Source organism: Sorex araneus, chromosome 2 (genome assembly GCF_027595985.1).
Source record: "Sorex araneus isolate mSorAra2 chromosome 2, mSorAra2.pri, whole genome shotgun sequence".
In the NCBI taxonomy this organism is placed as follows: domain Eukaryota; kingdom Metazoa; phylum Chordata; class Mammalia; order Eulipotyphla; family Soricidae; genus Sorex; species Sorex araneus.
In genome coordinates this window covers 7185517-7200739 of record NC_073303.1, presented here as the reverse complement: position 1 = coordinate 7200739, position 15223 = coordinate 7185517, and the positions used below count along the sequence as shown (strand labels likewise).

Below are 15223 nucleotides of genomic sequence, written 5' to 3'. Positions count from 1 at the left end.
AAGTTCCACTCTTACGGGAGAGGGCCACCAGTTGTTGCTGAAAGTTAAGGTTAAGGAGACTTATTGAGGTTGTTCATTCACACCCCAGTTTATAGCAACTGGCTACAGTGCATAGTAGATGCTGAACGTTTGTTAATGGGACGGATAATGGTTTAGGCAATTAAACCAATACCAAAACATGGATTTTGGGTGTCAAAATAAACAGGCAACCTGAACAACTTTAAATCCACTTTGGCATCTTGTTTATTACTGTCACAGAAGATTGTTAAAACGAAGGCAAAATAGAAATAGCTCACTTATGGTTCACTTTGAGTTTGTTCACTTGTCTAGATACTTTTAGAATCAGGAAGAGAGTGATTAGATACTGGAGTTTGTGAATGCCATAATAGAATAAAGAGAAAGAAGATGGCTAAAGAAATACCACTAAAGCTCTGTTGACTTCACTGGCTTTCTGGCTAATAAATGCATCACTATTGTCATGTGTCTGCACATGTTATTATCTCACGTGATTCCGGAGAAGCAAAAATACAGGATAAAAAAGGTGCATACAAAATTGCTGGAGTAAAAAAAAGATACGCTGCAGTAGCCCAGACTTGAACTCCCTTTAAATTTCATTGGAATCTTCGATTTTTTCCTGTTTACAGAGGAAAGATGAACTCTTGTTACATAATTTACTGCAAGACACAGCCGGAAAAGAAATGACTTTACTGGGCTAAGAATTGAGCAGTATTAGGAATGTGATTAGCTGGATAATCTAGACAACCAGAGCCCAGAAAACAATCATCTCACCCTCCCTCTCCCATTTTAGTGGCCTACATTCTTGAGCATAAAAAAAAGAAATGCTCATCCACTCACTTTTGTGCCTTTCTCTGAAATCTTTTTAGGAGACCTCCTCTCATAATCTTAGAGCTTCCCTGCTTTTTTTCCCCCTTTCCCAAAATGAAGGCTTCTAGATTTGGCCTCTGATTTTCCTTCCCTTGTTCCATCCTAATTGCTTGGGATAGGAATCTGAGCGCCTGCAATTCTAAGGACACTTGAGTTGGCGACTCCAGTCAAAAACGGCTGGGCAACCTCCGGACTCTCCCGGGGTAACTTCCTTGTCAGTTTGTACAAAGCAAAGGGGTGGGGCGATAACCTCCCGCTTTCCCGCCTATACATGCCTGGTTTCCGACTTGGTCCGCCGATTCAACTCTCCTCCGCTTTTCTGCGAACCTTTCCCGATTTCTTTTGCAGAGTTTCCTCTGACACAGAAATAGGTGGAGCGAAAAGAGGCGTTCAAGTTGCAAAAATACATCGGGAAAACCGGGGCTTGACAAGCCATGCTGTCCTGCCAGTGAGGACTTCTGGCACTAGGAATACTTGCACCACACACAGGACGCGTAGGTGACCCTTGCACAAACGTTAAGACTCAGCGACATGGCCGGTAGTTAATTGCCGAGGAACGGCAAGCAATCACAAAATATTAACCTCACATTAAAGACACTGGGGTCCCTTACTCTTAAGGTGCGAGACCTACGTACTTTGAAACCTGCAACGTAGGCTTAGCCAGAGACACTTAGAAAAGATGCACAGCTATTTTAAGAAACTTTAGTGGCTCTGAAAAGAGCCTTTGGGTCCACTACCAGTCGTGGGAGGCAGGATTTACTTGGAGCTGGTGTACTTGGTGACGGCCTTGGTGCCCTCGGACACGGCGTGCTTGGCCAGCTCCCCGGGCAGCAGCAGGCGCACGGCCGTCTGGATCTCCCGCGACGTGATGGTCGAGCGCTTGTTGTAGTGCGCCAGGCGGGACGCCTCGCCGGCGATGCGCTCGAAGATGTCGTTGACGAACGAGTTCATGATGCCCATGGCCTTGGACGAGATGCCCGTGTCGGGGTGCACCTGCTTGAGCACCTTGTACACGTACACCGAGTAGCTCTCCTTGCGGCTGCGCTTGCGCTTCTTGCCGTCCTTCTTCTGCGCCTTGGTCACGGCCTTCTTGGAGCCCTTCTTCGGGGCAGGAGCGGACTTCGCGGGCTCAGGCATGACGAACACCTTTCGCTCTCAAGCGGTTGGGCGCCAGCCCGCGCCGGCACCTCCTTAAGTACAAGCTGCTATGCAAATAAGGAGGGGACAGGACCTCTGCCGATTGGTCGGTTTGCCTTGTGACGACACAAAAGCTCTCATCCAATCGAAACGCGCGGTCTACAAGACTCGCGTTTTCATGGGCCCAAATGAAAATGAACTCTCGGCCAATCGGACGGCTTCCTTTTCGCGCTCAGCGAGGCCTATAAAAAGTTAGTGTCGCACGGCTCCTGCTCGTGGTTTTGAACACACTAAGCGCAGACTTCAGCATGTCTGGACGTGGCAAGCAGGGCGGCAAGGCGCGCGCCAAGGCCAAGACCCGCTCGTCCCGGGCCGGCCTGCAGTTCCCCGTGGGCCGCGTGCACCGGCTGCTCCGCAAGGGCAACTACGCCGAGCGGGTGGGCGCCGGCGCCCCGGTGTACCTGGCGGCCGTGCTCGAGTACCTGACGGCCGAGATCCTGGAGCTGGCGGGCAACGCGGCCCGCGACAACAAGAAGACGCGCATCATCCCGCGCCACCTGCAGCTGGCCATCCGCAACGACGAGGAGCTCAACAAGCTGCTGGGCAAAGTCACCATCGCGCAGGGCGGCGTCCTGCCCAACATCCAGGCTGTGCTGCTGCCCAAGAAGACCGAGAGCCACCACAAGGCGAAGTAATCTAAATATTTTTAGCCCATACAAACGGCTCTTTTCAGAGCCACTTAAATAATCACAAAAAGGTGACACGATTTTTCTATAAGTTCTTTGTAACTTACTCGTTTCCAAGTGAATGCTCCAGTATTGCCTTGAACTTTGCGCTAAGGATTTAAATCTAATATAGATAGCTGGCTGGTATGACACAGAAGCCTTTGCATTTCCTTACATATAGAGCTGGAGTACAGATATTAGGGTGCTTACTTCCTCTATAGCTGACTACTTTTGAATCTCTAACATCAGACCAAGAGTTACTTTTTAATCTCTAACATCAGACCAAGAGTGATTCCTGAGTGCAGAGCCAGGAGTGACCCCAAAAAAGCAAAAAGAAAAGATGTTCCAGAAGGTCTGGCATGGCAAGTAAATTTTTCACAATAGGGAATCCCATTTTGTGCTCGTTATTAAAATAAGGTGCTCTGGGACATCCTTAAATACATAATAGAACATTCTCAGTCTGTTGAAGATATTTACAGCAAGAAATACGCCCAAAACTTTAGTAACTGCCAGTAAGCACTAACTTTACTATTTTTTTAATGATAAATTAAACAGTGTATTTTCCACATGACTAAGCATGTTTTTCTTAGCTGAATACTACCAAGTCCTAAACTGCCAAGTAAAATGTACAAAAAGTAGAACACTTAACCTAACAGCCGCAATACCATTATCGCACATGGACCAAGTGATCACAAGGACATCCTAACCCTCACCAAAGCTAAAAAAAAAAAAAAAAAACCTCAGAGAAATAGAAAAGCAGCTGCATTATCTGTGCCCGTCATATATACACTCCCAGAAATCCTAGTTCCAGGTATTTCTAGTATGAGGTAACAGTTCTTTTAAGTGCTAAAATGGTGGCTCTGAAAAGAGCCTTTGTAATGAAGTCTCGGATTTACGCCCGCTCCCCGCGGATGCGGCGCGCCAGCTGGATGTCCTTGGGCATGATAGTGACGCGCTTGGCGTGGATGGCGCACAGGTTGGTGTCCTCGAAGAGCCCCACCAGGTAGGCCTCGCACGCCTCCTGCAGCGCCATGACGGCCGAGCTCTGGAAGCGCAGGTCGGTCTTGAAGTCCTGCGCGATCTCGCGCACCAGCCGCTGGAACGGCAGCTTGCGGATCAGCAGCTCGGTGGACTTCTGGTAGCGGCGGATCTCGCGCAGCGCCACGGTGCCGGGCCGGTAGCGGTGCGGCTTCTTCACGCCGCCCGTGGCCGGCGCGCTCTTGCGGGCCGCCTTGGTGGCCAGCTGCTTGCGGGGCGCCTTCCCGCCGGTCGACTTGCGCGCCGTCTGCTTGGTGCGGGCCATGGCTCCACTTACGTAGCCCTCCGAGCGCACCGGCAGCTACTTATAATGCGCGCTAAAAGCTGATTGGACAAGACGCAAGGCCCACCCAATCTCTAACTGGATTGGTTAAACAAACAAGATTGTTATTTGCCGTGCCCAAATCCACCTACTGCTCTTCATAGCAATATTTTAATTCTATTTTTCTGCAAAGCTGGCTCCGGTAATTACTAGAAAGAATAATTGGGTCTTACATTACAATTTTTTTCTGAAAGGAAAATATTTTTTTTTAACACATTTAGACATTATACAGCCAGGAGAAATTTCTTTTAATAATATACTACATAGCCGATAGTGTAGTAGAGATGACACGTTTCAAGATGAAAACATAATCAGTTGGAGAGTTTACATCCTTTTAAAAAATATTTTTAAAAAGCAATCCCACCACCAATATGACCTACATCAATGTCCCCTCCATCCTCTAAATCTCCCTCCATACCTCTCGGGACAAATTTACTTCATGGTGCTTGCGCCAACAAAATGCTACTTTGTCCAGTTTTCTAGAGTTTACTTCAAAATCCAGTGAACTTTACGTGTATAAGAAGTCAGTTCAGAAAGGCCACTGTGAATGAGTGAGCCATTGTTGATCAGCAATATGATGGATTCTTCCTAAACTGGACAGCAGTTATACTCTCCCAATTTTTTGTGCTCTAAACAGAAAGACGGTTTTTAGTTTTCGTAAGAAAATTTATTTCCTTGAGGCATTCAATAGCTATTAACTTTGATGTCAGTGGGCCCCACGGGTGACTTTTGTGAAGTGGGGAGGAGAAAGACGGTCACTTTCTCCTGGTCTGCCACGGTCACCTGGGACCCAGGGTTACTGGGTTCTTGTCTCGCCTCGCAGAAAGGAATTTCAGGAGTAGAAAAGCAATGAAGTAAGTAGATTTTATTTGGAGGTTTTTTAAGGTGTGGAGGGGGAGAGTAAGAGAGAGAGAGTAATGCACTCAAGAGAGAACATGGGCTTCTCCAGGGGCAGAGAGAGCCCCTGCACACATCATAGCACTAGACACAAAAGCATGAAAATACACATCTCAGGAGGGGAGATGTGGACAACACGTCCTCAGGCACCACACGTGCTTGGTCACATTGGCACAAGCAGCACATGGGCTCTGGCAGCATATGCGCGCCCTTACTTTGTTCAAGGTGGCTTCTATAGGGTTTCTTCAACCTGCCCCCTACATGGGGCTTCTTCCCAGGTAAAAGTCTGTTGCTAAGGAGGTTACCAGGGAGGTTGGGAGTGGTGATGATTTTCTTTGGGCTGAATCACTGAAGTCATTCAAATTGAGAGGTCAGAGGGAATTCGAGGAATTTCCTTCATGGGGAGGGGTCCAATCTCCTCCGGGTCTGCTACTCAAGGTCTTATCCATATCCACAAAGTGGATCAGCCTTGGAATTTTCCTCCCAGAACTTTTGCTGACCTGTTTCATTGTCCAGGGCCTTTCTCTATCTACCTGCCTACAGCAACTTCATTAAGAAACTTCCCTTCACATTGTTTTGACATTATAAAGCAATTACATGGTGTAACTCTCTACTTAACCATTTTTAAATAAATTTAATTCACCAAATGAATCATGATTAATAATAAACAGTAAAAGATCAAGGGGCAATCGTGTTGGAGCAATAGCACAGCAGGTAGGGCGTTTGCCTTGCACGCAGCCTACCGGGGTTCAATTCCCAGAATCCATATGGTCCCCTGAGCACCGCCAAGAGTAATTCCTGAGTGCAAAGCCAGGAGTAACCCCTGTGCATCGCCAGGTGTGACTCAAAAAGAAAAATAAAAGGGGGGCAATCAAAAAATTTCAGCTTATTGTGAAACTTTCCAGCAAAGGTGCTAACTTCTAGCATCTCCCCTCTTGAGATGAGTACTTTCATGCTTCCATGAGCTGTGAGCAAGGGAAAGATAATTACTAGAGGAAAGCCAAAGATAACCACTAATATCCTATTTTAAAATATGAAGACACCTCCTTTAACTTTTGCTTTTCGGAAGGGTCTATGTTGGGGTAGGGCATTTGCACGCCGCCGACCTGGTTCAATTCTCAGTACCCCATACGGTATCCCGAGCACTGAGCGCAGAGCCAGTTCTCGGGTAGTGCTGTTAAATGCCGTCACCCCGTACTTCCCGTTACAGTTCTTTCAATGACAAGGTGGTTGGCTCTTAAAAGAGCCTTTGGTTCGTAGTAGAAATGGAATTGAATTCACTTGCCCTTGGCCTTGTGGTGGCTCTCGGTCTTCTTGGGCAGCAGCACGGCCTGGATGTTGGGCAGGACGCCGCCCTGCGCGATGGTCACTTTGCCTAGCAGCTTGTTGAGCTCCTCGTCGTTGCGGATGGCCAGCTGCAGGTGGCGCGGGATGATGCGCGTCTTCTTGTTGTCGCGGGCCGCGTTGCCCGCCAGCTCCAGGATCTCGGCCGTCAGGTACTCGAGCACGGCCGCCAGGTACACCGGGGCGCCGGCGCCCACCCGCTCGGCGTAGTTGCCCTTGCGGAGCAGCCGGTGCACGCGGCCCACGGGGAACTGCAGGCCGGCCCGGGACGAGCGGGTCTTGGCCTTGGCGCGCGCCTTGCCGCCCTGCTTGCCACGTCCAGACATGCTGAAGTCTGCGCTTAGTGTGTTCAAAACCACAAGCAGGAGCCGTGCGACACTAACTTTTTATAGGCCTCGCTGAGCGCGAAAAGGAAGCCGTCCGATTGGCCGAGAGTTCATTTTCATTTGGGCCCATGAAAACGCGAGTCTTGTAGACCGCGCGTTTCGATTGGATGAGAGCTTTTGTGTCGTCACAAGGCAAACCGACCAATCGGCAGAGGTCCTGTCCCCTCCTTATTTGCATAGCAGCTTGTACTTAAGGAGGTGCCGGCGCGGGCTGGCGCCCAACCGCTTGAGAGCGAAAGGTGTTCGTCATGCCTGAGCCCGCGAAGTCCGCCCCGGCCCCGAAGAAGGGCTCCAAGAAGGCCGTGACCAAGGCGCAGAAGAAGGACGGCAAGAAGCGCAAGCGCAGCCGCAAGGAGAGCTACTCGGTGTACGTGTACAAGGTGCTCAAGCAGGTGCACCCCGACACGGGCATCTCGTCCAAGGCCATGGGCATCATGAACTCGTTCGTGAACGACATCTTCGAGCGCATCGCCGGCGAGGCGTCCCGCCTGGCGCACTACAACAAGCGCTCGACCATCACGTCGCGGGAGATCCAGACGGCCGTGCGCCTGCTGCTGCCCGGGGAGCTGGCCAAGCACGCCGTGTCCGAGGGCACCAAGGCCGTCACCAAGTACACCAGCTCCAAGTAAATCCTGCCTCCCACGACTGGTAGTGGACCCAAAGGCTCTTTTCAGAGCCACTCACTCTTTCAAAAAGAGAGCTTGTCATTTGCTTTGATCTGTTTTTATGCTTTTAAATTGCTCCCTTTTTTCCTCGCGGTCTTAGTATAACTCTTGTTTTTAAGCTATTAGGTGCATCACTGTGTCCTTCCTGCAAGGAGTCAAATTGGACCGTTGTCGAAAGAAGTTATTTCTGTATAAGGACAAGACAGTTCAATGCATTATCATTTGGGCCTGATTGTGGTTGTTGTATTTGTCCTTTGTAGTCTAACTGGCGTTGTATTTTATCTACGTTTGAAGTTTCTAAAGATTGATGGTTTAACACACGTGGTTATTGGAAACAGTCTTAAGTTAAATATTGTAGTCTTGGCCTTTACATGCTTAGTTCATTTCCCATCCTTTGAAAATTATTTAGATGTTGAATGGCTGTAGTTGTAGACTTCTGTGAAAGTGTATTTAGATGATTGTATTAATGAGTATAATTTTTATTTTAAATTTCTAAGATTTTGTGGCAGAACAATATTTGCTAGGTCAGGCAGGTTTTATAGGGAAATCAAAATAGGTCTGTCTAGTTGAAGGTTGTTGGAGGAAACATGCACGTGGGGAAGTTTTTTGCATTTGTATTTGAGTAAGCGATTGCAAAACCTGTAGAAAAAGTACAAGTGTGGCCAGTACAATATATAATTCTTAAGGCAAATTTGGAACTTGAATCCATGCATTGTTTCATGCTTTCATGGGTACCTTACAGGATACCAGAAACTGTTAATCCAGTTTTTACTAACTGCAGCTAGTAAGAACTTATTTCGGTACAATTCCAGACAGCAGTTAAAAGGAGTTTAATAGAGAATGGGTGTGAACAAAATAAAGCCTGCCCGTTCTGCAAGGCATCCTACAGTGCTGGAAGGCACAGCTAGAAGCTGGCAGGTATACAGTATGGCCTGTCCCTGGCTTGACTACAGATAGTTGTTGGATAGATAAACAGTTTGATTATTGTATGACTGAGACTTAAACCTGAAATCTTTGTAACTGTTCTCAAGGTGATTCAATTAAAAAAAAAAAAGAAAGAAAAAGAAACTGGAGGGACAGAAGGGAACTGTCCCCTTACCCCCACAGTTCTTCTCAACTTGTTAATCAAATCAATAAATCAGTAGCAAAGAACAGTTTTGGTGGCACAGGGGTGGTGGAATCCAAATATATTTTAAAGCCAACTGGGCAAAATGAGATCTATTCTGAGCTAAGAAATGGGTAGGGGTCTGGGGGAGCCTGGGGAACCGCTCGGCAAGGAACAGTTGCTCTATAGTTTGAAGCTTGTCCTGCTGTATACATAGCTTTCTCCAACAGAAACTCTATTGCTGATAAAAGTCCTTACTCTCAATGCCCTACTGTAGGTATTTTCATTCTTTTAATTAGTTAAGGGAATGGTTTAAATTTCTAGGGATGGAAATTTACATTTTTAAAAGAAATTTATATTAGGAAACAGGGTAAGCAGCAAGAAGAGAACAAGAAGGCAACAAAATATTTGTTTTAAGAGTTTTTTTCCTGCAGGACTTGGGCTAACCCCTGGCTAAGTGTTCCCTTTCTCAAAGCCCCAGGTCTCTATTCCTTTCCCAGCATCATTAACTTTTGGAGGAGACTTAGGTCCCGGTTTAATGCTCTGGTGCTGAAAAATACTGTGCTGCCTCCGGAAAGACTGGGGGTCAGGGTCTGGGTCTAGGGAATGCACCTGGCAGTGCTCAGGGAACCCCGTGGTACTGGCTCTCAACTGGCTCTCAGGTGCAATACATGAGCCCTCTAAACTACCTGTCCCCTGGGTTTTTTGTTTGTTTGTTTGTTATATTTGTTATGGGGCCAGACCCAGTATTCTTAGGGTTTACTCCTGGCTCTGCATTCAGGAATTGCTCCGGGCAGTGCTTATGGAGAATATATGGGGTGCCTGGATAACATAGGTCAGCAGCCTGCAAGGCAAGCTCCCTACCCGCTATACTATATCGCTAAGATCCCCTACCCTGTCCTCCCCTCACTCCACTAGTGAATTAAAAAAAATAATACACAAGAAATCTAATACTGATTAAGCTGACAGCTATTTTCATCTTGAGAAGGAAGCCCAGGCTATGTTTCTCTGACATCAAGATGTATTTGTAGCTGAAAGGAATTAAGAAGCACCAAATGCAAACAAACCTCCCCCTTTCTGTCTAAAGGCAGCAAATGGATTCGGTCAGTACTAGAATCAGATTAGCTTGGAAAGGGACCAAAGGAAACGATGGACAAATCCAATCACCAGGTGTGGAAGGTCACTTCAGAGGTATAGGTGGAGCCTTGATCACCTGGATGACGGGCCCAGCTGGCTCTGGACACCATCCCTTGGTTTAATGGCCCTCATTCTTAGAGCATAATAAAGAAATGCTCCCCCACCCACATTTATAAAAGAGGAATGGTGTTTGGAGTCCTGCTTTAGGAGACCCCACCCGTAATCCGGGAGTTTGCCCGCTGCCTTTTCCTAAATAGTCTTTTACAGAACTCAGCCTTTTGTTTTCTGTTCCTTGCTTTCAATTTTGACTGAGGATAAGAACCCGAACACCTGTGACTGCTCCAACACTGGCACTTTTCTACAGATGCATCACTTGGTCGAATAACTGTGCAAGCCTCAGTTTAAAGCATCGGCTTTGTCATTTTTTGGTTGGCTTTCTCACTTGTGATGTGTGTCCTATATGTTGTCCTATATGTAAATCACCTCTGTTTTTTCTCTTGTTAATCTGTTTTACTGTTTCTAGGGTCTAGCCACATATGAAAGAAGGTTGAATTCAATATTTACTTCCTCAAAATTTGGTAATTTTTCTAAGAATGTGGGGTGGAGTAATTTATTATGAGTACGGAAAAACAAACATGGGTGCAAAAAAATCCGAATCAGTAGCTGGAGAGAATTCCCCTGTATAAAATGCCTTATTAAAATCCAATACCCCTGTATAAAATGCCTTATTAAAATCCAATACCCCGGTATAAAGTGCCTTATTAAAATCCAAATCAGTAGCTGGAGGGAATACAGGGGTATTGCATACTGCAAGCCCTGTAAATCCCCATTCTTACATATGATCCTCAGAGCGACCCCAGCAATGATGGCTGAGCACCACCAAGCATCCAACCTGCCCCCCCCCAACCTCCAAAAAACTTTTTCACTGATATGGTGGCAGAGGAAAATGTGATAAGAAACTTTTGTGGTTAATATAGATGAATATAATTAATACATTAATCAAACACCCTAAAATCTGCATCCTTTATGGCAATGCATTTAATGTTACTTTGTCCTTAGGAAATAAATTATATATAGGTTCCCTTTAAAACAGAAAAAAATGGTACATACCTTTTTGGGAGAGGTTTGGGCCATGCTCAGCTGTGCTCAGGACTTCTGGGAGGGGGTGCCTGGGGAGAGTTCATGGGGTTGATAGATTGAATCTGGGCCTGGGAAGATGCAAGGCAAGGCCCTAGCACTGTCCGCTCCCCAACCCTGAAAATGCATTGCAAAATACTATGGAATTCAAGGAAAAAAATAGCACTGAGACTGTTCATGATGGGATGCTATGCAGACACGTGGAAATTTTGTATGTTTTAAACTTTGAATAGATTCCTTTGATAAAGATAACATTAAAATACGGAATAAGAGACAGAATAGTTTCGACGCTCAGATTAACCAGAGATATCCTGGGCCGCGCTGTGTGGCTGGGGCTGAGAGCACTGTGGTTGGCAGAGCAGGGAGTAGGCTCTGAGCACTCTTGACTGTGCCCACCCGCCCCCATTATGCATATTGATTGAGAAACAGCTAAGGAGTTGGGTAAAACTATTCTATATGGAAATCATAAGAGGTAGAAAGCTTAAAATGAAACCTTAATATTCAAAGGGAACAAAAATCAGTAATAAAAACAATATAAAGGGTTACAAGGCTGTATCAAGACTTTACAAATAAATATATGCACGTGTCTGTTCATTCAACGATCTCACTTGCTCCTAGCAGTAACCCTTATGCCATGAGATACCAGATTTGGGCTTTTATATTATTATTTTGCATTTTCCATATTTATGTTTTGCATTCACATTTAGTAACATCTGTACTATGAATAAACATTCTGTAATAGGTGTAGGAAACGCTTATAAAATAACCTACATGAAATATATGAAAAAGGAAAACAAAAACGTCAGACTTCCCCTCCCCCCCACGGAGCGATTTCCCGCCTTCAGTCCTGGGGTTCTCAACTCGGTCCGCCAACCGCCCTATAAAGGCCTGCCCCGGCGGAGCCCGGCCACTGAGCTCCAGAGACTCACAACCGACAGCATGTCCGGACGCGGCAAGGGCGGGAAGGGCCTGGGCAAGGGCGGCGCCAAGCGCCACCGCAAGGTGCTCCGCGACAACATCCAGGGCATCACCAAGCCCGCCATCCGCCGCCTGGCCCGGCGCGGCGGCGTCAAGCGCATCTCGGGGCTCATCTACGAGGAGACCCGCGGGGTGCTCAAGGTCTTCCTGGAGAACGTCATCCGCGACGCCGTCACCTACACCGAGCACGCCAAGCGCAAGACCGTCACGGCCATGGACGTGGTCTACGCGCTCAAGCGCCAGGGCCGCACCCTCTACGGCTTCGGCGGCTAAGTCTGCTTGGTGCTTCTCGAATCTCCCAACACGGCCCTTTTCAGGGCCACCATTTTTTCACGAAGGAGCCTCGGCACGCGTTTCCCACCAGATGCTCAGTGGCGGGGTCCGGGGCGGGCGGACGCTTTGCAGGCGCAGCTCCGGCCGTGCATGTCTTCTCCCCTGGTTGCTCTGCGCCGCCTCGTGGCAGTGTCGCAGGCGCTGGGGTCGCCGCCTCTACGGCGGCAGCAGCAGAAAGGGCGTTAAGTTCCTGCCCAGACTAGAAAGCGAGGATGCTGGGCGGCATTACTTGCTTGTATTACCACGGAGCTTTGCGAGTTTGTTCTAAACTCGTTCTGCTTATGGACCACCCCTGCGCGCTCCGGGGACCACGTCGGCCGGGTGCAAGGCAAACGCTTACCTGTTGGTCTATTCTCGGTCCCAACGTGACGGGATCTTAATTTGCTGTTTACAAAGCAATAGGAGGTGACGTTTGCACGATCATTTGGAGCCGATGGCTAGGGGTCAAACTTTTCCCGTTAAGTCACTTTTTGGGTTCCTGTATTTTATTTTTTGACACATTGTTGGAACTATGATAATAGTTTCAGCCCACAGGGCTGCACTGAAGTTTCATGAAGGTGCAAAACAGTTATGAGTGGTTTAGTTATATGTCAACCCTTACACATATAATTATAACCCGCCTCAGGTCTGTGGTTGCTGCCTCTGAGAAGCTTAAATTTTTCTTGTGAAACTGGAGAGGTCACACCCTCAGTCTGAATTGGTGCTTGCTCCAACCAGAGTTTGACCTGTAAGCAAATCCTTACTCTAAGCAGCCACGTTCTACTGATTATTCTGCTAACCATTGCATGATTATTTCCGAGGTGCCACCTTGTTTAACGGAGTAATGGGAAATAACTCAATATGCACCCACTCCCCAAACACTCTCCAAATGGAAATAATTGCCTTGAAAATTCTTACCTTTTCAGGTGTTAAGTGACCGGCATGAGGAACATCAGCTAATAGTATTGGTCCCACAGACCTTTTCAAATGGGGAAGGTGGGTGGGAACCAGAGCTTCATGCTAAATATCAGCTTGAGAATTTCAACTTTAAATGCCAGGGCCCTCAAAGGTTACAGAATTCAGCCACAAAGCATTGGTAGCACAGGACAGAAGGAGTCCTTCCTTGTTTTAGCAGAATACCCTATGTCTGGCTAATTGGTGTTGCTCACTAATTTATTTGCCAGATAGCTGTGCATTTTGCTTTTTTGATTAAAGGATAATGGAGCCAGAATAGTTATCAGTGGGGGATCGAAGTATGGTACTTGTAGTCTGTAGTGAATCATGAGTGCATGCATGTATCTTAGCATATTTAGTGTTCAACACATTAAATATAATCATGCCTCAAATACTGTATTTAATGTAGCTTGGTATTTTTTTCTATATACTTAACATTCTATATGTTAAAAAAACATTTTCCCCTCTATAGATTAATTTCACTAAATCTCTGCAAAGAATTGCCAAAAGGAACTCACTAGGCATGTGACCTGGTGTTAGTAATTGAATATAGAATTATGGGGGTGCTGGGGATCGAACCTGGGTCTGTTATGTGTAAGGCAAGTGCCCAACGTGCTGTACTCCCGCCCCTGTGCTCTGGCCCGTTTTCTGTTTGTTTCGTTTTTGCATTTTAGCCACAGTGGGCAGTGTGCGTGGGATCACTATTGGTGGTTCATCCAAATATGAAACATGGACTCCCATCAGTCCTTTGAGCCTTCTGCCTGGCCTCAACTGTCTTATGTTTGTTTATGGGCCGCATCCGGCAGCGCTTAGGACTTACTCCTGAACCAACACTCAGGGATCAGTCCTGGAGGGTGGGGCCGAGGTGGGGGTGGAGGGGCCAGGAATATGGGGGTGCTGGGGATTGAACCTGGGTCTGTCTCGTCCAAGGTGCTATACTCCTGCTCCTGTGCTCTGGCCTGTCTTTTTGGATTGTTTTTCAGACCCCACCTGGCAGTGCTCAGGGTGTACTCGGGGTCACGTAAGGCAAGTAGTGCCCTATCCTCTGTACTATCTCTTCAGCCCCTATAGCCTTATTCTTAAAACTACCTGTCAATTTATCAATTCTTAAGATATAGTTCTAAAATTGTAAGAATATGAGGGAAAAAAAAGCTGAAAGTATAAGGATGTATGAAGTAAGTAACTTTAATCACAATTCTGTGAGTTCATTCAATTCCAAGTGTTTACTTCTTTTGGTGATCTTGGGCTGGTTTGAAAATCAGTCCTGTGTAATTGGTATATTATAATACAGTCATTGATGCCATAACACACTATTTCGATGCTCTGGACCATTCAGTCTCAGGTCTTTCTTGTATTTTGTGATGGGGGCTTTAGAGAAAAATCTATAGAGAATAAATGCTTGTTAATGGCATGTCTGGTTAATTGACTCTATCAGTACAAAATAGGATAGGATTATCAGAAATGACATCATAAATACTGAGGACCAGAAAAAGGCCTTCTGATGAATTAATTTCATAAAGTACTTGTTAATATTGCCACCAAAAGAGTTGTCTTTTTTATTAGTGTTAATTAGATTAGCTTTGGTTCAACTTTGAAATATTCAGCATTTATAATATTCTATCTGGTTAATATTTGGCTCCCTTTCTTCTTCTTTTTTTTTTTTTTTGCTTTTTGGGTCACACCTGGTAATGCACAGAGATTACTCCTAGCTCGTGCACTTAGGAATTACTCCTGGCGGTGCTCGGGGGACCATTTGGGATGCTGGGAATCAAACCTGGGTTGGCCGAGTGCAAGGTAAAAACGCCCTACCCGCTGTGCTATTGCTCCAGCCCCAATATTGGGTTCCCTTTTCCGAGCTGCTTTTCCCCCCATATTATGCAGTATGTAATAGAGCAGCTCTCACAGTGTGTGCTAATTTCAAATACAAATTGTTATAAAATAAAATTTATGGTTTGGTCGTAAAATTACAAAATAGTTTGTATTACTCAAACATCAGGGCCTATGTTTACAAACAGGAATCAAAAAGTTTAGAATGTCTCATATATACCTGGTGATGGACTCTAGTTACAGGTTGCTAAAGAAAAAAATACCAAAATACTAGCAAAATAAGACTAGTTTTAGGGGACGGAAGATAATACAGCGGGCTGCTGCTTTCTTGCCTTGTCATCCTGGTCAAGTTGGGTATGATCCCGGCACCACAT

At 46.4% G+C, this 15223-nt stretch overlaps 6 protein-coding genes across 6 annotated transcripts; 3 read left to right on the top strand and 3 right to left on the bottom strand.

Moving 5' to 3' along the window:
• Positions 1-1502: 1502 nt before the first annotated feature.
• LOC129402415 (histone H2B type 1-C/E/F/G/I) lies at positions 1503-2028 on the bottom strand. Its single transcript, XM_055128931.1, has one exon. The coding sequence runs from the start codon at positions 2020-2022 to the stop codon at positions 1642-1644; it is 381 nt and encodes a 126-aa protein (XP_054984906.1). The 5' UTR covers positions 2023-2028; the 3' UTR covers positions 1503-1641.
• A 30-nt stretch (positions 2029-2058) lies between these two features.
• On the top strand, positions 2059-3488 carry LOC129402408 (histone H2A type 1-H). The gene has a single exon (XM_055128919.1). The coding sequence runs from the start codon at positions 2331-2333 to the stop codon at positions 2715-2717; it is 387 nt and encodes a 128-aa protein (XP_054984894.1). The 5' UTR covers positions 2059-2330; the 3' UTR covers positions 2718-3488.
• Positions 3489-3495: 7 nt separating this feature from the next.
• LOC105943485 (histone H3.1) lies at positions 3496-4494 on the bottom strand. Its single transcript, XM_012935818.2, has one exon. It carries the CDS (start codon positions 4048-4050, stop codon positions 3640-3642), a length of 411 nt encoding a protein of 136 aa, XP_012791272.2. The 5' UTR covers positions 4051-4494; the 3' UTR covers positions 3496-3639.
• Positions 4495-4501: 7 nt separating this feature from the next.
• LOC101547022 (histone H2A type 1) lies at positions 4502-6687 on the bottom strand. Its single transcript, XM_055128917.1, has one exon. It carries the CDS (start codon positions 6672-6674, stop codon positions 6282-6284), a length of 393 nt encoding a protein of 130 aa, XP_054984892.1. The 5' UTR covers positions 6675-6687; the 3' UTR covers positions 4502-6281.
• A 266-nt stretch (positions 6688-6953) lies between these two features.
• Positions 6954-8621, top strand: LOC101547284 (histone H2B type 1-C/E/F/G/I). Its single transcript, XM_004621935.2, has 2 exons — positions 6954-7359; positions 7519-8621. The coding sequence occupies exons 1-2, from the start codon at positions 6983-6985 to the stop codon at positions 7523-7525; spliced, it is 384 nt and encodes a 127-aa protein (XP_004621992.2). The 5' UTR covers positions 6954-6982; the 3' UTR covers positions 7526-8621.
• Positions 8622-8705: 84 nt separating this feature from the next.
• Positions 8706-14546, top strand: LOC101547553 (histone H4). Its single transcript, XM_055128912.1, has one exon. The coding sequence runs from the start codon at positions 11499-11501 to the stop codon at positions 12027-12029; it is 531 nt and encodes a 176-aa protein (XP_054984887.1). The 5' UTR covers positions 8706-11498; the 3' UTR covers positions 12030-14546.
• The last annotated feature ends 677 nt before the right edge of the window (positions 14547-15223 follow it).

Excerpts from the sequence above, each read along its gene's own strand:
- LOC129402415 (XM_055128931.1), bottom strand. The coding sequence starts at position 2,022 with ATGCCTGAGCCCGCGAAGTCCGCTCCTGCCCCGAAGAAGGGCTCCAAG.
- LOC129402408 (XM_055128919.1), top strand. The coding sequence starts at position 2,331 with ATGTCTGGACGTGGCAAGCAGGGCGGCAAGGCGCGCGCCAAGGCCAAG.
- LOC105943485 (XM_012935818.2), bottom strand. The coding sequence starts at position 4,050 with ATGGCCCGCACCAAGCAGACGGCGCGCAAGTCGACCGGCGGGAAGGCG.
- LOC101547022 (XM_055128917.1), bottom strand. The coding sequence starts at position 6,674 with ATGTCTGGACGTGGCAAGCAGGGCGGCAAGGCGCGCGCCAAGGCCAAG.
- LOC101547284 (XM_004621935.2), top strand. The coding sequence starts at position 6,983 with ATGCCTGAGCCCGCGAAGTCCGCCCCGGCCCCGAAGAAGGGCTCCAAG.
- LOC101547553 (XM_055128912.1), top strand. The coding sequence starts at position 11,499 with ATGAATAAACATTCTGTAATAGGTGTAGGAAACGCTTATAAAATAACC.